At 48.6% G+C, this 18,525-nt stretch overlaps 2 protein-coding genes across 3 annotated transcripts; one reads left to right on the top strand and one right to left on the bottom strand.

Moving 5' to 3' along the window:
- Positions 1 to 5,245: 5,245 nt before the first annotated feature.
- LOC123041416 (uncharacterized) lies at positions 5,246 to 6,356 on the top strand. Its single transcript, XM_044464033.1, has one exon. It carries the CDS (start codon positions 5,411 to 5,413, stop codon positions 5,990 to 5,992), a length of 582 nt encoding a protein of 193 aa, XP_044319968.1. The 5' UTR covers positions 5,246 to 5,410; the 3' UTR covers positions 5,993 to 6,356.
- A 4,433-nt stretch (positions 6,357 to 10,789) lies between these two features.
- LOC123045504 (acyl-coenzyme A thioesterase 13) lies at positions 10,790 to 16,494 on the bottom strand. Of its 2 annotated transcripts, XM_044468582.1 has the most exons (4): positions 16,184 to 16,494; positions 15,921 to 16,064; positions 15,431 to 15,614; positions 10,790 to 11,072 (listed from the first exon to the last, which is right to left on the bottom strand). In XM_044468582.1, the coding sequence occupies exons 1-3, from the start codon at positions 16,343 to 16,345 to the stop codon at positions 15,441 to 15,443; spliced, it is 480 nt and encodes a 159-aa protein (XP_044324517.1). In that variant the 5' UTR covers positions 16,346 to 16,494; the 3' UTR covers positions 10,790 to 11,072; positions 15,431 to 15,440. The 2 variants fall into 2 exon arrangements, with proteins under 2 accessions (XP_044324517.1, XP_044324518.1); XM_044468583.1 differs by lacking the exon at positions 15,431 to 15,614.
- Positions 16,495 to 18,525: the final 2,031 nt, after the last annotated feature.

Raw genomic sequence — 18,525 nt, 5'->3', positions numbered from 1 at the left:
CTTGTTGGAAGTAATAGATTTTGATGTATGCAGTCCAATGAGTGCTAAGGCACGCAGTGGATATCGTTATGTTCTTACTTCACAGATGATTTGAGTAGATGCTGAGTATATTTACTTGATGAAACACAAGTCTGAATTATTGAAAGGTTCAAGTAATTTCAGAGTGAAGTTGAAGATCGTCATGATAAGAGGATAAAATGTCTATGATATGATCATAGAGATGAGTATCTGAGTTATGAGTTTGGTATACAATTATGACATTGTGGAAATTGTTTCACAACTAATACCGCCTGGAACACCATAGTGTGATGGTGTGTCCGAACATCATAGCTACACCCTATTGGATATGGTGCATACCATTATGTCTCTTATCGAATTACCACTATCGTTTATGGGTTAGGCATTAGAGACAACCGCATTCACTTCAATTAGGGCACCACGTAATTCCGTTGAGATGACAACGTATGAACTATGGTTTAAAGAAACCTAAGCTGTCGTTTCTTAAAAGTTTGGGGCTGCGATGCTTATGTGAAAAAGTTTCATCCTAGTAAGCTCGAACCCAAAACGGATAAATGCATCTTCATAGGTCACCCAAAACAGTTGGGTATACCTCCTATTTCAGATTTGGAAGCAAAAGTGACTGTTTCTTAAACGGGTCCTTTCTCGAGGAAAAGTTTCTCTTGAAATAATTGAGTGGGAGGATGGTGGAGACTTGATAAGGTTATTGAACCATCACTTCAACCAGTGTGTAGCAGGGCACATGAAGTTGTTCCTGTGGCACCTACACCAATTGAAGTGGAAGTTGATGATAGTGATCATGAAACTTCGGATCAAGTCACTACCAAACCTCGTAGGACGACAAGGACAGGTACTGCTTCAGAGTGGTACCGTAATCCTATCTTGGAGGTCGTGTTGCTAGACAACAATGAACCTACGAGCTATGGAGAAGCGATGGTGGGCCCAGATTCCGACAAATGGCTCGAGGCCATAAAATCCGAGAGAGGATCCATGTATGAAAACAATGTGTAGACTTTGGAAGAACTACTTGATGGTCGTAAGGCTGTTGGGTACAGATGGATTTTAAAAGGAAGACGGACAATGATGGTAAGTATCACCATTAAGAAAGCTCGACTTGTCGTTAAGATGTTTTCCGACAAGTTCAAGGAGTTGACTACGATGAGACTTTCTCACTCGTAGCGATGCTAAGAGTCTGTTGGAATTATATTAGCAATTACTGCATGATTTATGAAATCTTGCAGATAGGATGTCAAAACATTATTTCCTCGATGATATTCTTGAGGAAAGGTTGTATGTGATACAACTAGAAGGTTTTGTCAATCCTGAAAGATGCTAACAAGTATGCAAAGCTCCAACAATCCTTCTAAGGACTGGAGTAAGCATCTCGGAGTTGGAATATACGCTTTGATGAGATGATCAAAGATTTTGGGTTTATACAATGTTTATGAGAAACTTGTATTTCCAAAGAAGTGAGTGGGAGCACTATAGAATTTCTGATGAGTATATGTTATTGACATATTGTTGATCAAAAATGATGTAGAATTTCTGGACAGCATATAGGGTTATTTGAAAAGTGTTTTTCAATGGAAAACCTGGATTAAGCTACTTGAACATTGAGCATCAAGATCTTTAAAGATAGATAAAAATTCTTAATAGTACTTTCAAATAAATACATACCGTGACAAGATTTTGAAGGAGTTCAAAATAGATCGACAAAGAAGGAGTTCTTGGCTGTGTTATAAGGTATGAGTATTGAGAAAGACTCAAGACCTAACCACGGCAGAAAAGAGAGAAAGGACGAAAGTCGTCCCCTATGCTTTAGACGTAGGCTCTACAGTATGCTATGCTGTGTACCGCACCTGAAGTGTGCATTGCCATGAGTCAGTCAAGGGGTACAAGTGTGATCCAGGAATGGATCACAGGACAGTGGTCAAGGTTATCCTTAGTAACTAGTGGACTAAGGAATTTTCTCGATTATGGAGGTGGTAAAAGAGTTCGTCGTAAAAGGTTACGCCGATGCAAACTTTGACACTAATCCGGATTATTCTGAGTAGTAAACCGGATTCGTATAGTAGAACAGTTATTTGGAATAGCTCCAAATAGAGCGTGGTAGCTGCATCTAGGAGATGACATAGAGATTTGCAAAGCACACACGGATCTGAAAGGTTCAGATCCGTTGACTAATAACCTCTCTCACAAGAGAGATATGATCAAACCCCATGGGTGTTGATTCATTACAATCACATAGTGATGTGAACTAGATTATTGACTCTAGTGCAAGTGGGAGACTGTTGGAAATATGCCCTAGAGGCAATAATAAAATGGTTATTATTGTATTTCCCTGTTCATGACAATTGTCTATTATTCATGCCATAATTGTATTGACTGGAAACCGCAATACATGTGTGAATACATAGACCACAACATGTCCCTAGTGAGCCTCTAGTTGACTAGCTCGTTGATCAACAGATGGTCATGGTTTCCTGACCATGGACATTGGATGTCATTGATAACGGGATCACATCATTAGGAGAATGATGTGATGGACAAGACCCAATCCTAAGCATAGCACAAGATCGTGTAGTTCGTTTGCTAAAGCTTTTCTAATGTCAAGTATCATTTCCCTTCGACCATGAGATTGTGTAACTCTCTGGTACCGTAGGAGTACTTTGGGTGTACCAAACGTCACAATGTAACTGGGTGGCTATAAAGGTGCACTACAGGTATCTCTGAAAGTGTCTGTTGGGTTGGCACGAATCAAGACTGGGATTTGTCATTCCGTATGACGGAGAGGTATCTCTGGGCCCACTCGGTAATGCATCATCATAATGAGCTCAATGTGACTAAGTAGTTAGTCACGAGATCATGCATTACGGAACGAGTAAAGTGACTTGCCGGTAACGAGATTGAACGAGGTATTGGGATACCGACGATCGAATCTCGGGAAAGTAACATACCGATTGACAAAGGGAATTGCATACGGGGTTGCTTGAATCCTTGACATTGTGGTTCATCCGATGAGATCATCGTGGAACATGTGGGAGCCAACATGGGTATCCAGATCCCGTTGTTGGTTACTGACCGGAGAACGTCTCGGTCATGTCTGCATGGTTCCCGAACCCGTAGGGTCTACACACTAAAGCTTCGGTGACGCTAGAGTTGTTATGGGAAATAGTATGTGGTTACCGAAGGTTGTTCGGAGTCCCGGATGAGATCCCGGACATGACGAGGAGCTCCGGAAGGGTCCGGAGGTGAAGATCAGTATATTGGACGAAGGGTATTGGAGTCCGGAATTGTTCCGGGGGTACCAGGTGATGACCAGCGTGTCCGAAAGGGGTTTCGGAGGCCCCGACAAGCGTTGGGGGGCCTTATGGGCCAAGGGGAGAGGGCACATCAGCCCACTAAGGGGCTGAGCGCCCCTCCCACCCCATCTCACGTAACCAGGAGAGGTGGGGGCTCCACCCCTAGGGCAGCCGCCCCTCCCGGCTTGGGGGGCAAGTTTCCTAGGGGGTGGGGGCGCCCAAACCCATCTAGGGTTTCCCCTGTGGCCGCCACCCCTCCCCTAGGGAACCCTAGGGCGCCTCCCCCTCCTCCCTTCCCCCTATATATAGTGAGGGAGAGAGAGGGCAGCCGCACCCTTCCCCTGGCGCAGCCCTCTCCCTCCTCCAACACCTCCTCCTCCTCCGTAATGCTTGGCGAAGCCCTGCCGGAGAACCACGAGCTCCATCACCACCATGCTGTCGTGTTGTCGGAGTTCTCCCTCAACTTCTCCTCTCCCCTTGCTGGATCAAGAAGGAGGAGACGTCCCCGGGCTGTACGTGTGTTGAACACGGAGGCACCGTTGTTCGGTGCTTAGATCGGATTCGGCCGTGATCTGAATCGCTTCGTGAACGACTCCATCGACTGCGTTCTTGTAACGCTTCCGCTTAGCGATCTTCAAGGATATGAAGATGCACTCCCTCTCTCTCTCGTTGCTAGTCTCTCCATAGATTGATCTTGGTGATGCGTAGAAAATTTTGAATTTCTGCTACGTTCCCCAACACGCTCATCTCGGTGAGACCGAAACATTACGAAGGAAAACAGAGAGATTACAATCCCATCTCGGTGAGATCGAGATCCCTGTCGGTGAAACCAATTTGCCTAGGGTTTGTGGCAGTGGCTATGACATCTGAACTCGGTGGCGCCGGATAGAAAGAATCGGTGGGGCCGAGTTGAACTTTAGGTTTAGGTCATATGTGGATGTGGGAAAGTAGTTGAGGGTTTTGAAGCATATCACTAAACACTATGAAGCAAGAAACTCATTAAGCAACACCTCATCCCTCCTTGATAGTATTGGCTTTTCCTATAGACTCAATGTGATTTTGGATCACTAAAATATAAAATGTAGAGTCTTAAGCTTGAAGCTTGAGTCAATCCTGTTATCCTTAGCATTTTGAGGGATTCACTTTTCTCATCCATGACATGCCATTCATTGAGCTTTCCTGAAATATTTGTCTTGGAATTGTATTAGCTCAATGAGCTATATGTTGTTAGGAATTACCAAAACCACCTAGGGATAGTTGCACTTTCACTAACATTGACCTCAAATCGGAGCCGGCGTCACAGGGAGGAGCCGCCACACCGGGGTTGCGCCGTCGGTCGGTGGTCGCTGCGTCCGCGAGGCCGTGGTCACGCGCCTGGAGCCACCAACCCCGGCGGATCCAAGCACCGTTTGTGTCGGCGCAATGGATTCCCGCCATATCGACTCGGGCACAGTCCTCACAGGAGCGGCGGAGAGCCACACGGACGATCATCTCCTCCTCGTCTCCGCATGGGACAAGGTCTTAGTCAATGTATCGAGAAATCTTGGAGTCCGATCCACTGTCTGCCATGCCGGAGAAGGCTCGAGATCACCGGACATGTGCTTAGAGGCGGCGTGAAATGGAGTAGCTAGAGTTTGGTCAAAGATGCAGATATGAAAAAACATATGTGGGGTCGGGCCACATCCGGGCCTTCTCATATTCACACCGGCAGAACATGAGGAGTGTCGGTCAGCCCGGAAGCATAACGCCGGTACGAAGGGGGACGGTTGGATCATGTTTTTTCTGACAAATCACTGACCGGGGAGTCCACCCAGGCGTATAGGAAGCATTTGAATCAGCGCATGCCCTGTTTATGCCTCCAAATTCACGATACGACAGAATTCGCTCGGTCGCAAGTATGTATATATTCACCTGGCGACTAGTAAAACAGTACTCCAGCTCTAGAGCAGTCGTAGCAAGTACCACCGCAGAGAGCTAGGGAGCGACACGAGCCAACCGGGTTCGCTTCATATCCTTGTCCCAACAGCCGGGCAGACGAGCAGCAACAGCGAGGTAGGTGCTGATTATCTATAGACAGACCGCGGCCAGTGATGGACGACTTCACCTTCCCTACAACGGCCGCCGCGGCAGAGCATGCGGAGCCACTGTTCCTACATCACCACCACCGCCTTCTCCCCTTCCCCCACTTCGCCTCCTCGCCGCTCTGGTTTCCCAGCGACGGCGTCGCCGTTACACCGGTGGTGGCCGTGGTGAGCCGCCGAACCGTGGACGGCATGGAAGAGCAAGAGCCCACGTCGTCGGACTCGGCCGCCGGACGACGGTCCAAGGGGGAGAGGGGAGGAGAAGCGGATGAAGGGGTGGTCGTGCGCGCTGCCGGCGCGGACGGCGAGGACAAGATGGACATGCTGTGGGAGAACTTCAACGAGGAGCTGCGGCGCGCCGGTTCTTGCTCGAAGACGGCGGCGTGCGGGCTGGACGAGCTGTCGGACACGGAGTCGGAGGCGGGGGAGCGCGGGCGCGGGTGGGCGCCGATGCTGCGGGCGTCGTCGAGGGCCGGCGGGACGGGGCAGTACTACCGCCGGAGCGGCAGCTGGGTGCTGCTCATGAGGATCTTCAAGAGGCTCTTCGTCGTCGAGAAGACGACCATCTCCGCCGCGCATCGGCGCCACTAGGCCAAGGCAGCAGAGTGATGCGTACATGCACACAGCACACGTACAGCATGCACACAATCGCCTGAGGCATCCTTGGGATGCAAATGCGGAGTAAGTTAAGTTATACTAGACGGACATGAGTAATTAAGCGTTCATCTTCCTTGCTACTCCTTTTGTTTCTGGTAAAATATATAGAAAGTCAAGACCCGTGGAGATTCTTTTGTATTTACCCACTTGTCACTAAGCCAGGAGATGTGTCCTGTCATGAATCACGATCTTGTGGTAAATTATACTATGAGTTATTAAGTGTTCGTGAGTGGCGTAAGTGTAATTAGAGTTCATCTGAACAAAGAAACTCGGTTATATATCACCACATTTTCTTGCATCTTCCTCGTTGTTTACTACGAGTAGTACTGTCAAATATAATAAACGTATAGAAAATCAAGACCAACGGAAATTCTCTTCTATCCATTGGTGATGACTCAAGAGATATCGTGTCATGAGTGTTGAGTAACGTGATTGTATTAAGAAACATAGGTTAGACTAGGAAATATTCTGGCTTGCCTTGTACTCCAAGTAGATCATGTACTCCTATATATATGCCCATGAGGCTCAAGCAATACAACAACTATTCCACCAATCCCTCTCTCCCTTCTAACATGGTATCTATCGCAAGTCGATCCTAAACCCTAGCCGCCGCCGCTTCCGCACTTGCGCGCCGCCCCCGGGGCGGTCGGCCTCCATGACCGCCGCCGGGGGGCCGCGCCACCCGTACCTAGGGTTCGTCCGCCGGCCGTGTTGGCCGGCTGCCCTAGAGAGTCTTTTTCCCGATCCTTTGATCCGGGGTTTTCTCTCTCGCCGGTCGTTTTGATCGGCGTCTACTTTTTGGTTTTCCGGTCTTTGTGATCCGGTTTGCGTCGCCCACCGCCGCCGTCGACCCCGTGCGCCTCTACTCCGACTTCGGCATCGACTACACCGGCGTCTTCACCGACCTGGCGGCCTCGCGCGTCGTCCACGCGTCTACCCGCCGGTCGCCCCGACTCGGCGGCCTCGCATCATGCGGCGGCCCTTCACCGCCGCCGTTCGCGCGATGGCCCGCCCGTCGATCTACGCCGGCCGTCACCGCCTGCTCCGACCGGGACTCCTGCATCACCCCGACCCGGCGGCCTCGCGCCATGCGGCGGCCAATCATAGCCGCCCTGCCGCCCGCCGCCGCCGGCTTCATCTCGGACTCCGCCGCCACCACGCCTTCACCGAGCGGTGTCCCCGACCTCGCGCGCGATCGGCTTGATCACCCGCTCGCCGCCGCTATCAGCCTCATCTATGCCGCGCGACCGACCTGGCCCGTCGGTTACGCGCGCCTTCGCAGGTCCCGTGAAGATCGTCTCCGAGTTCAGCACGCCCCTCCGTCGATCGAGCAACGGGCTGCCGCTGCGTCGCCCCGTCGGGACGCAGCGCCGCCGCCCCGTGGTTCTCCTCCCGGCTGCACCGACCCGCGTCACCGCTGCGTCGCCCCTTCGGGCCGTAGTGCCGCGGCCCGCGGTCTACCGCCGCCCCGAGGTCGTCCACTCCAGGCCGTCCCCGTGGCTGCACCGACCCTCGCGCCGCCGCTGTGTCGCCCCGTCGGGCCATAGCGAGCGTGGCACGCCGTCCACGCCGCCGTCTCGAGGCTGTCCACGCGGTTGCACCACCCCGCGCTCCGCCGCTGTGCCGCCCCTTCGGGCTATAGCACCGCGGCCCGCGGTCCCTGCGACCGTCCCGAGGTCTTCCGTCGTCACCCCGACCTGCCCGCCGCCGCCGCGTCGCCCCTTCGGGCCGTAGCGCCGCGGCCCGCGGTCCACCGCCGTCACCGCGCGTCGACCTCCCGTGGTATGCGCCGCGCCGTCTTCCTTGGCGCGGGAACGCCACCGTCCACGCCGGTCTTCGTCATGCTGTCAGGGTTCTTCGCCTACGTCGAGCACCGCCGCCGCACTCCTAACCTAGCCGCCGCCGCCGCCTTCAGGCCACCGCTGCCGCTCTTCTTTGGCCGCCGCCGCCGCTACCTTTGTAGCCGCCGCCGCCGCCCGTCCACCCCCTTCGTCTTCGTCCAGCACCAGTTCGTCGCCAGCGTCGCCGTCATCTACCCCGACCGCTTCATCTACTCCGACAACCGCGGGCGACATTGGCCCCGCGCCGATTGGCGCCGCAACCGTCGTCGAGTCCTTCTCTGCTGGCCTCTCCGACTTCTCTGACATGGTGTACAGCTCGTGCAGGTCCCTCGTCTACGCATGCCCGGTGCTGGCAACACCGCCGCGTGCCTTCGTCCACGACGTGTCCCCGGGCCTGGCAAGCCTGGCGCGGCGCTTCGTCAACTTCGTCTTCGTCCGTCTACGCATGCCCGGTGCTGGCAACACCGGTGCGTGCCTTCGTCCACGATGTGTCCCCGGGCTTGGCAAACCCGCCGCGACGCGTCGTCAACATCATCTACCTCCTGGCGCACCACTACTTCGACACCACTGCGCCCATGCTAACTCGGCGCCCCCTTGCGCCCGCGGCTCCACGGCGACTTCCTCGACACCGGCCAACCCGACTCGACATCGACCACGGCATTCTTCGCACGGCTACCTCGACCACGGCTCCACCACACACGCTCTCGGCTACATCGACAAACGGCACAAAGGGCTACCGCCTGCTTGAGCAACCTCGTTGGTTTCCACTCCAGCCACGACTCCGCGATGCATCGACCGTTACGACTGTGGGGGGTGTCCGTCGGCTTGCCTTCGGATTCTTCTCCAGTCTCACCGTCTGCATCGCTACCGTTGTGACTGCGGGGGGATGTTGAGTAACGTGATTGTATTAAGAAACATAGGTTAGACTAGGAAATATTCTGGCTTGCCTTGTACTCCAAGTAGATCATGTACTCCTATATATATGCCCATGAGGCTCAAGCAATACAACAACTATTCCACCAATCCCTCTCTCCCTTCTAACAATGAGTACTCAATGATGTAATCGTTGGAAGCAGCTAAGGGCATGTACAATGGAAGCATCACCTCCCTAGTGCTTCACCTCTTCCACGTAAGTAAAGATGGATGGGGCACTACTTAGTTTGTCAAACCCTCAATGCATGAAGCTGCCCCATCAAACCAATGCATGACATATACATCCTCTTTTTCCTATACTTCAGTGAACGTGGAGGGCTGGATCGCTTCATCTCTCTCCCTTTTCCCATCTCTCTCTTACTTTTGTCAGCCAAGAGACTACCTCCTCTGCAGGATCCCGTCTTGGTCTGCAGGCTACTAGTTGAGCTGAGCTGGACAATCGGAAGTGACGTTATAGGGCTGGGGCACCCGTCCACAGTGGAGCGTTGGGCATGCCCTAAGTGGTCGCCCCAGTGACACAAATGTAATGATCGATATGGAGGTTGCTTTCCAGACAGTGGAAGCTTAGCTGCCCAGATTCTGTATGCCGAACATTTTCACTCCCTTCCTATGAACTGGAAAAGGGGCGAGGCTCTTTTTTCGTCTAAAAAATATGGCTGGATCTGAAGACAGAAAGGCGCACGACATTTTCCTGGGCCACATATCAATTTGTGTGCGTTCGTGGGGTAAAAAGCTTGCGCTGTTTTTAGTGGGGGAAATGGAGGACGCGTGCGTGTTTTGTGTGGGTTGCTCGCTCGCTCACATAGGGAGGGACAGCAGATTTGGCTCGCACTAAAGGCGAAAGGAGGGACAGCGACGTCCAACCGTCTAATAGTCCTACCTCATTACCAGTAGAACAGTAGTCATCTCCTTTCTCATAATACATGCCATCTACTAGTCCAAGCCAGCTGTGTGTCCCCAACTCAATTTGCATCGAAACTTATTCGCAGCACTGTGAACCAACAGGTTTAGTAGACTAGTAGATGACAGTGTGAAGAAACGTCTTATGTCTAGTTACAGAGGGAGCAGTAAGCAAGATTTTAATGTTATGACTCTTTTTTTGGACAAGCTTGTAATGTTGTGACTTGGGTGGGAGCGAGCTGCACCGGGGTTTGGCCCCTTGGAAATGACAAAATCGTACAAATTCATAATGCAAGCGCTGCCGAATGCAAGAATGGACATTCGTGAGTGACGTTTTGTCTTGTTAGCAACTACTCTACCTACATCACATCAGTTGTTGAGCATTCTATTCTACCAATCTGCCCAATTTTTGTTTTGCTTCCCTACTGAAATCGACCAGCAGTTAAGAGGACGGGAGGCACTCAGGGTCAGGGACAGCACACAAGGACTTAATAGCTTGTGCACACATACGCGAGCATGATGGTAGCTGGGCCTCTTCTCACCAACTATCTCAGACAGTTAAGAATAACGAGGAAAGGGCACTCATCTTTTAGTCACCACGCCAATTATACAATAATAATGGATAATGGATGGGGGGGGGGGGGGGGGATCTATCTCCCTCAGGCCTTGTTCGGTTGTGTGTGAATCCAAGTGGATTGAAGGGGTTTGTGGGGGATTTAAACCTCTTCTAAGTCAAAATACGAACCAATCCTTGCCAATCCCCTCCAATCCTCTTGGGAGGAGGATTAACCGAACAAAGCCTCAAGACGAGGGCAGACTACAGTAATCCATCAGTTGAAGATTAAGCATCAATACAATAGGATTTTACAAGTGTTACTTTCCAGCTGCCCCGCATTCTTAGGCCTTGTTTAGAATGCTGGAATTGGGTATGAAATTCGGAGGACTTGCTCTGTTCCTGTGAAGTTCCCGCGTTCCAAAGCCCAAACAGGAACTGTACTCTTTCGAAGATATTATCTGACAAAGGTTGAAAAGCGAACATGAAATGGGCAGAGCGGTATGCGTTACAGAATTTCATATGGATATAACCAGCCTTTCTTAAACAATGGAGCACTACATTGTGTTGCTGTTGTCTATTGATAAAGGGCAGCGAAGAGCTGGACAAAACCATGTTTTTATCTTACAACTGAAGGGAATCCTCACAATCTGCTAGATACAGCAAGGTACTTTGTATGACGCGCCTGAGCCATCAATTTGCCACTCCTTTTCTTCCTGAAATCAACAGAGATAACACCGACTGATTTTCCAGCACGCAATAGCTTCGCCTCAACCTCTATTTCTTCCTGGAAAATTAATCAAAGAGTTTACAGCATGTCAAATAACTACTAAAGAAAGCATAACAACGAAAAGACGAAGGTACGTTCAAAATTAATCAAGCCTTCTCATACTACTCCCTCCGTAAAGAAATATAAGAGTGTTTAGATCACTAAAGTAGTGATCTAAACGCTCTTATATTTCTTTCCAGCGGGAATACTATATAGCAATAAATTGGCCAATGCTGCCCTTTCCGGGTGAAAAAATTGTAGCCAAGCAACCTGAAAAGGCCGTTTTGATTTTTCACAGCAATATCTGGACAACATGACAGTAACTCTGATCCTAAACTGATTCTCGGAACCATTTTATACCCAGCAAGCTCCAATTTGAATTGAACAGAATCCCTCAAAGGAAACAGAAATAAATAACACGTAGAAATGCAGTGCATTGAACTCAACCATTCTTTTGCTTAATATGTACTCCCTCCGTTCCTAAAGAAGTCTTTTTAGAGATTTCAATAAGGACTACATATGGATGTATAGACATATTTTAGAGTGTAGATTCACCTGTTTTGTTCCGTATGGAGTCCGCATTGGAATCTCTAAAAAGACATATATCGAACTGAGGGAGTACTTATATTTCTATAGTATAAAAATGACTGCAAGGTAAGAAGTATTGGTCCTTTTATGTTGCCAACTGAGATGTCATTCTCCCATGTTCATCGATGTTAACTCTTCAGAATACCAACTTTCACCTTTCTAGAAGACTATGAATACGCAAGCAATCAAAGTTTAAGGCAAATTTTAATCAATCAAAATTTATTTGGGAAAAAGCACATTGTTAACTCTTCAAAATACCAACTTTCACCTGTCTAGAAGACTATGAATATGCAAGCAATCAAAGTTTAAGGCTAATTTTAACCAATGAAAATTGATTTGGGAAAAAGCAAGCAATCAAAGTTTAAGGCTAACTTTAACCAATGAAAATTTATTTGGGAAAAAGCAAGCAATCAAAGTTTTAAGCTAATTTTAACCAATGAAAATTTATTTGGGAAAAAGCAAATGTGCATGCAAGGGTGGGTGATTGAGTTTAGGGTTTATGTACTTGTGCATCTTTAAAAACTTCATAGATGTGTATCATGTTAGAGCATGTAGGTATGCAAACATGTGATCAAATGTGTCCTATACAAAAAATAGAAATGGTTGTAGTTGCACGCTCTCTGTTTATTTATTCTACAGAAATAGTAGGTAGTTGCATCAGGGACGGAGCAGACCAACTCCTGGTGAAGGACGGGGAGATTAAGCATAGATGGCGGGAGTGCGGGAGTACTTCGACAAGTTGTTCAATGGGGAGAATGAGAGTTCTATCATTGAACTGGACGACTCCTTTGATGAGACCAGCCTGCGTTTTGTGCATCAAATCCAGGAGTCTGAGGTCAAGAAGACTTTAAAAAACGATGAAAGGAGGCAAGGCGATAAGCCTTGATTGTATCCCCATTGAGGTGGGGAAAGGCCTCGGGGACATAGCGATAGTATGGCTAACCAAGCTTTTCAACCTCATTTTTCAGGCAAACAAGATGCCAGAAGAATGGAGACGGAGTATATTAGTACCAATCTTCAAGAACAAGCGGGATGTTCAGAGTTGTACTAATTACCGTGGAATTAAGCTCATGAGCCATACAATGAACCTATGGGAGAGATTCATTGAGCACCCCTTAAGAGGAATGACTAGCGTGACCAAAAATCAGTTTGGTTTCATGCCTGGGAGGTTAACCATCGAAGCCATTTTCTTGGTACGACAACTTATGGAGAGATACAGGGAGAAAAAGGACTTGCATATAGTGTTCATTGACTTGGAGAAGGTCTATGATAAGACACCACGGAATGTCATGTGGTGGGCCTTGGAGAAACACAAAGTCCCAGCAAAGTACATTACCCTCATCAAGGACATGTACGATAATGTTGTGACAAGTGTTCGAACAAGTGATGTCGACACTGATGACTTCCCAATTAAGATATGACTGCATCAGGGGTCAGCTTTGAGCCCTTATCTTTTTGCCTTGGTGATGGATGAGGTCACAAGGGATATACAAGGAGATATCCCATGGTGTATGCTCTTTGTGGATGATGTGCTGCTAGTTGACGATAGTCGGACTGGGGTAAATAGGAAGTTAGAGTTATGGAGACAAACCTCGAAATCGAAAGGGTTTAGGCTTAGTAGAACTAAAATCGAGTACATGATGTGCGGCTTCAGTACTACTAGGCGCGAGGAGGAGGAGGTCAGCCTTGATGGGCAGGTGGTGCCTTAGAAGGACACCTTTCGATATTTGGGGTCAATGCTGCGGAAGGATGAGGGTATTGATGAAGATGTGAACCATCGAATCAAAGCCGTATGGATGGAAGTGGCGCCAAGCTTCTGGCATTCTCTGTGACAAGAGAGTGCCACAAAAGCTAAAGGCAAGTTTTATAGGACGACGGTTTGGCCCGCAATGTTGTATGGCGCGGAGTGTTGGCCGACTAAAAGGCGACATGTTCAACAGTTAGGTGTGGCGGAGATGCTTATGTTGAGATGGATGTGTGGCCACACGAGGAAGGATCGTGTCCGGAATGATGATATACGAGATAGAGTTGGGGTAGCACCAATTAAAGAGAAGCATGTCCAACATCGTCTGAGATTGTTTAGGCATATTCAGCGCAGGCCTTCAGAAGCTCCAGTGCATAGCGGACGGCTAAAGCGTGCGGAGAATGTCGAGAGGTCGGGGTAGACCGAATTTGACATGGGAGGAGTCCGTAAAGAGAGATTTGAAGGATTGGAATATCACCAAAGAACTAACTACGGACAGGGGTGCGTGGAAGCTTGCTATCCATGTGCCAGAACCATGAGTTGGTCGAGAGATCTTATGGGTTTCACCTCTAGCCTACCCCAACTTATTTGGGACTAAAGGCTTTGTTGTTGTTGTTGTTGTAAATAGTAGGTAGCACAATTTCTTTTCCAAGAACCCAAAGGGAGCTCTGCCATTTCGTTAGGAGAGAAAACTGAACGAAAACCGATACATATGAACCAAACACCACGCCAGCCCCAAGTCCACGCACCAAACGAGAGGGCGACTCTGCCACCCAACCAGCCGGAGTCGACACCCTATACAAAACGACCCGTAGTCTCCACTCCAGCATATAGACCTCAACGAATGCACCTTCCTGGCTCCAAGGCCGCACACCCGACGAGCCAATGACTCTGTCATCCGAGCGGCCAAACCAGATACCCTACATCACAAAGGCGATCTCTGGAGCCGCCACTCAGGCTTCCACACCGGCCCCGAGGCCGCACACCCGACTAACCAACGTCTCTACCACCCAAGTTGCCAGAGCAGTTGCCATGCATACAAAAGGCAATCTCCGGAGCCACGGCCCCGGCTTCCACACCGGCCCTAAGCCAGCAACAACACTGCAAGAGAACACATGCCCCCGGCGCCCGCTTCAGCCAAAGCCGAAACTTGAGATTCACCTGGAGAATTTGAGATTCAAATGACAAGGCGAAGGGGCTCTACGACAATGCCTCCAAGGAGGCCAACGATGTCTGAGGACGCCACCATTGCCGACATCATCCGAATTCAGTGCTAGGCTTTCGCCTGGAGCTCACCAAACTAAGGCTGACGCAGTGGATCTCCGGGCAACCAGCCCGGCATATCCAATTCCGATCAACAACTTGGAGGCATCCACCCGAGCCACAACAGCCATGCACTTCAAATCAATTTCATGTCACATCATTTCCCATAGGTATTAAACCCTATGAACTGAAAGTAAGCATATATACTTGAGCACAGAATTTAATAATAAGCCAATCTCAAATTATTAAATTATATAGTTTGGCTTACAATAGGAACGCCGCTCAAAAGGTGTGTCAAAACAAGGAAAGTGGATTTATTGGAAGATGAGAAAAGAAAACAATTAGGAGTACCCTCTTTCTATGACATATCAGAATATCAAGCAAAAAGATTGCACGTAATGATTAGTAATGAGCAATATAACTAACATTTAAGATGGGAAAAAACCCACCGATAAAACAGTAACTGTATCACCATAGCATGAGATCATCTCAAAAAGGCAAAAGCTTCCTAATTACTCTCAAATAAAGGGACTCCATTAGATTGCTATATGGTCACCATTAAGGAAAACTGAAGAACAAGTATTTAGAGCCTCCTAACTTCTGTGACCTATGAGCATAGCTAATTATTCAAGTACAAAAATGTTGCATGGTTGTTATCCCAAAACAAATTGAATACACCCTACTGCTTATGCTCCAGGTCAAAACCTAATTATGAAAAGGAGGCAGCAAACAAGAATTTCTAACAACTTTCACCAAGTTCAAAGTAATTGCCACAACTAACCCCAGTTCACTCATGTCATCTTCCAACAACTTGTTACCATCACAAACTGGTTAGTTGTACACATGATACCAATGGAGGTACCACTGAGAGCCCAGTCGGCACCTAAGTGATACCTCAGTGAGCTCTCACAAATGGATAGTAAATTACTTATCCAAAAGTAATTAGTGTTGAACCGATGTAGCCCCTGTCAGCAAGACATAGTGTTATTGACACCCGATCCAATTACTCGCCTAAGAATTAAGATGCGCCCTAAAGCGTTCCAGAATAGAAACAACATGCAGAGGTAGGCGCCTCATTGCGACTCAATTACTCCAAGTCCAATGCCTCAGCAAATTCACAGGGCAGAATTCTAGTTCGAAATGCACGTCAACTTGGACAGAATCATAGTTTCATCACAAAAAATTCCAACCAACATAAACTAAAATCTGTTGATGACGAACAGGAACAATGTCTGAAGCCATAGTATGGAAGAGAGAAATTGTAGTCTCACCCCGACGGCGGCCGTGTCGACGTAGGACACGCTGATCTCGAGGGAGACCCCGCTCGTGCCCACCCCGCTGGAGAAGAACACGGCCGAGCCCAACTGGTCGGCGAGCGTTGCCGTGACGCCGCTGAGAAGGTACCCTTGGGGGCTCTGCAAATCAATCCCCAATTCGAACCAGACACCACGCGCCGTCACGTCAGCGTGTCGAAACCGAAGGAGTAAGGGAGCTAACGCTCGAGGTTTCGGCGGGGAGGGAGCGCGTGGCTTACGGCGATACGGGGGGTGACGACGAAGGAGCAGAGGACGCTGCCGTGCTCGGCGGCCTCGAGGCGGACGCCGCTGATGACGAAGGAGTCGTAAGGGGTGGAGCCCGAGATGTCCGCGGCGGAAGCGGTGGGCTCGAGGGTCCTCCGCACCGCCTCCGGGTCCATGGCGCGGCGGTGGCGCTGGGGCCGGCGACGAGGTAGTGGTCGCCGCCGGATCGGGGAAAGAGTTGCGGGGGTTTGGCGGGGCACGCAACACAAAGACAATGTGGGTGGATACCTGCGGTGTGCGAGCGTGGTTGGCTGGCAGTGGCAGCGCCTTGCTAGGCTGGCGGGTGAGATAAGCTACAGCTGACAAACGGTCCCACAAAGTAAGGAACATGATTGGGCCCACTAGAACGAACTAAAAGCTTTTATTTCTAGGTTCAAGTACTATCTACTTTAAAATTTGTCAAAAAAAAGTTGACATTCTGAGCCTTATTTGGTCTACTACCCCCGTCAATGAATAAGTGTACGGTTGGCACCAAAATTTATCCAGAAAAGAGTGTCCAGTGCACTTTAAAATAGAGAAAAATATTTCTCTCTCATTACACGATAATCAATATCAATAACATTCAACACATGGCCTTCTCACTTTCTACATGCACTTAGCTCGTTGGGGTGGGGTAATTAAAAAGAAGAGAGATGGTAGCTTGCACCTTAACAATGCATTTTTACCCACTTCATAATTTGTCCTAAAATTTCTATGTGTACATTTTTTTTGCAGGATAAAACTTGTATTACTCAATCTCCCGAGAATTACAATCACGCTTGCAATATCTAGGAGTTCTTCCGGACCGGATCCAAGCCACACAAACGTTCGGCATCGTGATTGTCCAAAATTTGCCAAGAAATGACTAGCATTATTTTTGCTACAAACAATATGAATAATACAAGAATTACGCTCGATCAAAAGATTTTTGATCTCCTTTATCATAAAGGCATATTTTGATTTATTTGTTTCTACACTTTGTATCATCTTCACTGCTTCTAGACTGTCTGATTCAACATTGATAGGTAGATTGCTCCATTGTAGCACAAGCAAAAGGCCCTTCCGGATGCCCATGATCTCCGTCTCAATCACATCATCACAAGTAAACAAATGTCTGCATGAACAAAAAATGATTCTGCCTCCATGGTCTCTTAAAATCATACATGTACCTGCTACACCATTCAAAACAGATACGTTGGTGTTCAACTTCACCGAGCAGCCGATGGGGGAGCCCAAGGACTAGAATCCAGTTGCCTTATATTGCACGAAGGAGTAGCCAAAGGGAAGCACACCTGGGCTGGGTACTTATCCTTTGAGTGGTATGCCAGCGGGTCTGAAACAATTGAGTTTAACGAGGCGACGTAACTAGCAAGAAAGCAGCAGCAGACATCCCTCGAACAACAACTCGTTTTTTTAGAGTGCACCAATAGCGTGCCATATTTTTATAGAATTGAAGAGAATGTAAACTATGAGAGTTGGACCCAACATGCAAACAATAGCGCCTCAGTACACCCATACCAACTCCACACCAACTAGGCTAAGATCACACAAAAACAATTTATACTATAGGCAATTGCTTGCTTCCATTTCGCAAAGATAAATCCACCACTCCCGTCATTGAGAGTTGCGCAATATGATTGGCAAAAACCCTCGCTTCCTCTACTTCCACAAGGACCAACATATAAAATCACTAGGGAGTCACAACCTTTCTGGTTGACATTGGGAATCATGCACTCGGCAACCATTCACCAACTCTTTAGCGAATCTGAGCCTATAGGGCAACCGACAACAGAGAAGCATCTCTGCCAAACCTCGCGGGAGACCATGCACTGCATCAGAACATGATCCATCGAGTCTATCTCTTGAAGGCAAGTGAAGTAAGTCGAAACATTATCCTAAAGGTCATGGTTATGCCTTCTATCCGACGTAAACTATGTATTGTATAGCAAGCCACATGAATATATGGCACTGAAAGTGCAACTATCCTGGGTGGTTTGGTAATTCCCAACAACATATAGCTCATTGAGCTAATGCTATTTCAAGATAAATATTTCAGGAAAGCTCAATGTTTGGCATGGCATGGATGAGAAACGTGGACCCCTCAAAATGCTAAGGACAAAAGGATTGGCTCAAGCTCAAAGCACAAGACTCTACATTTTTTCATTTTAGTGATCCAAGATCACATTGAGTCCGTAGGAAAAGCCAACACTATCAAGAGGGGGTGAGGTGTTGCTTAATGAGTTTCTTGCTTGAAGTGCTTAGTGATATGCTCCAGAAATCCTCAACTACTTTCTCATATACACATATGTCCCAAACC

The sequence above is a fragment of the Triticum aestivum genome, chromosome 2B, assembly GCF_018294505.1.
Source record: "Triticum aestivum cultivar Chinese Spring chromosome 2B, IWGSC CS RefSeq v2.1, whole genome shotgun sequence".
NCBI classification, from domain to species: Eukaryota; Viridiplantae; Streptophyta; class Magnoliopsida; order Poales; family Poaceae; genus Triticum; species Triticum aestivum.
The sequence above is the reverse complement of the archived record's forward strand: the minus strand, read 5'-3'. Positions and strand labels throughout refer to the sequence as shown.

Bases quoted from the DNA above. Each gene is read 5' to 3' on its own strand.
- LOC123045504 (XM_044468582.1), bottom strand. From the start codon at position 16,345: ATGGACCCGGAGGCGGTGCGGAGGACCCTCGAGCCCACCGCTTCCGCC. The intron at 16,065-16,183 runs GTAAGCCACGCG...ATTGATTTGCAG, and splicing joins TCGTCACCCCCCGTATCGCC to AGCCCCCAAGGGTACCTTCT. The intron at 15,615-15,920 runs GTGAGACTACAA...TCTTGCTGACAG, and splicing joins TCGACACGGCCGCCGTCGGG to GGGCTACATCGGTTCAACAC.
- LOC123041416 (XM_044464033.1), top strand. From the start codon at position 5,411: ATGGACGACTTCACCTTCCCTACAACGGCCGCCGCGGCAGAGCATGCG.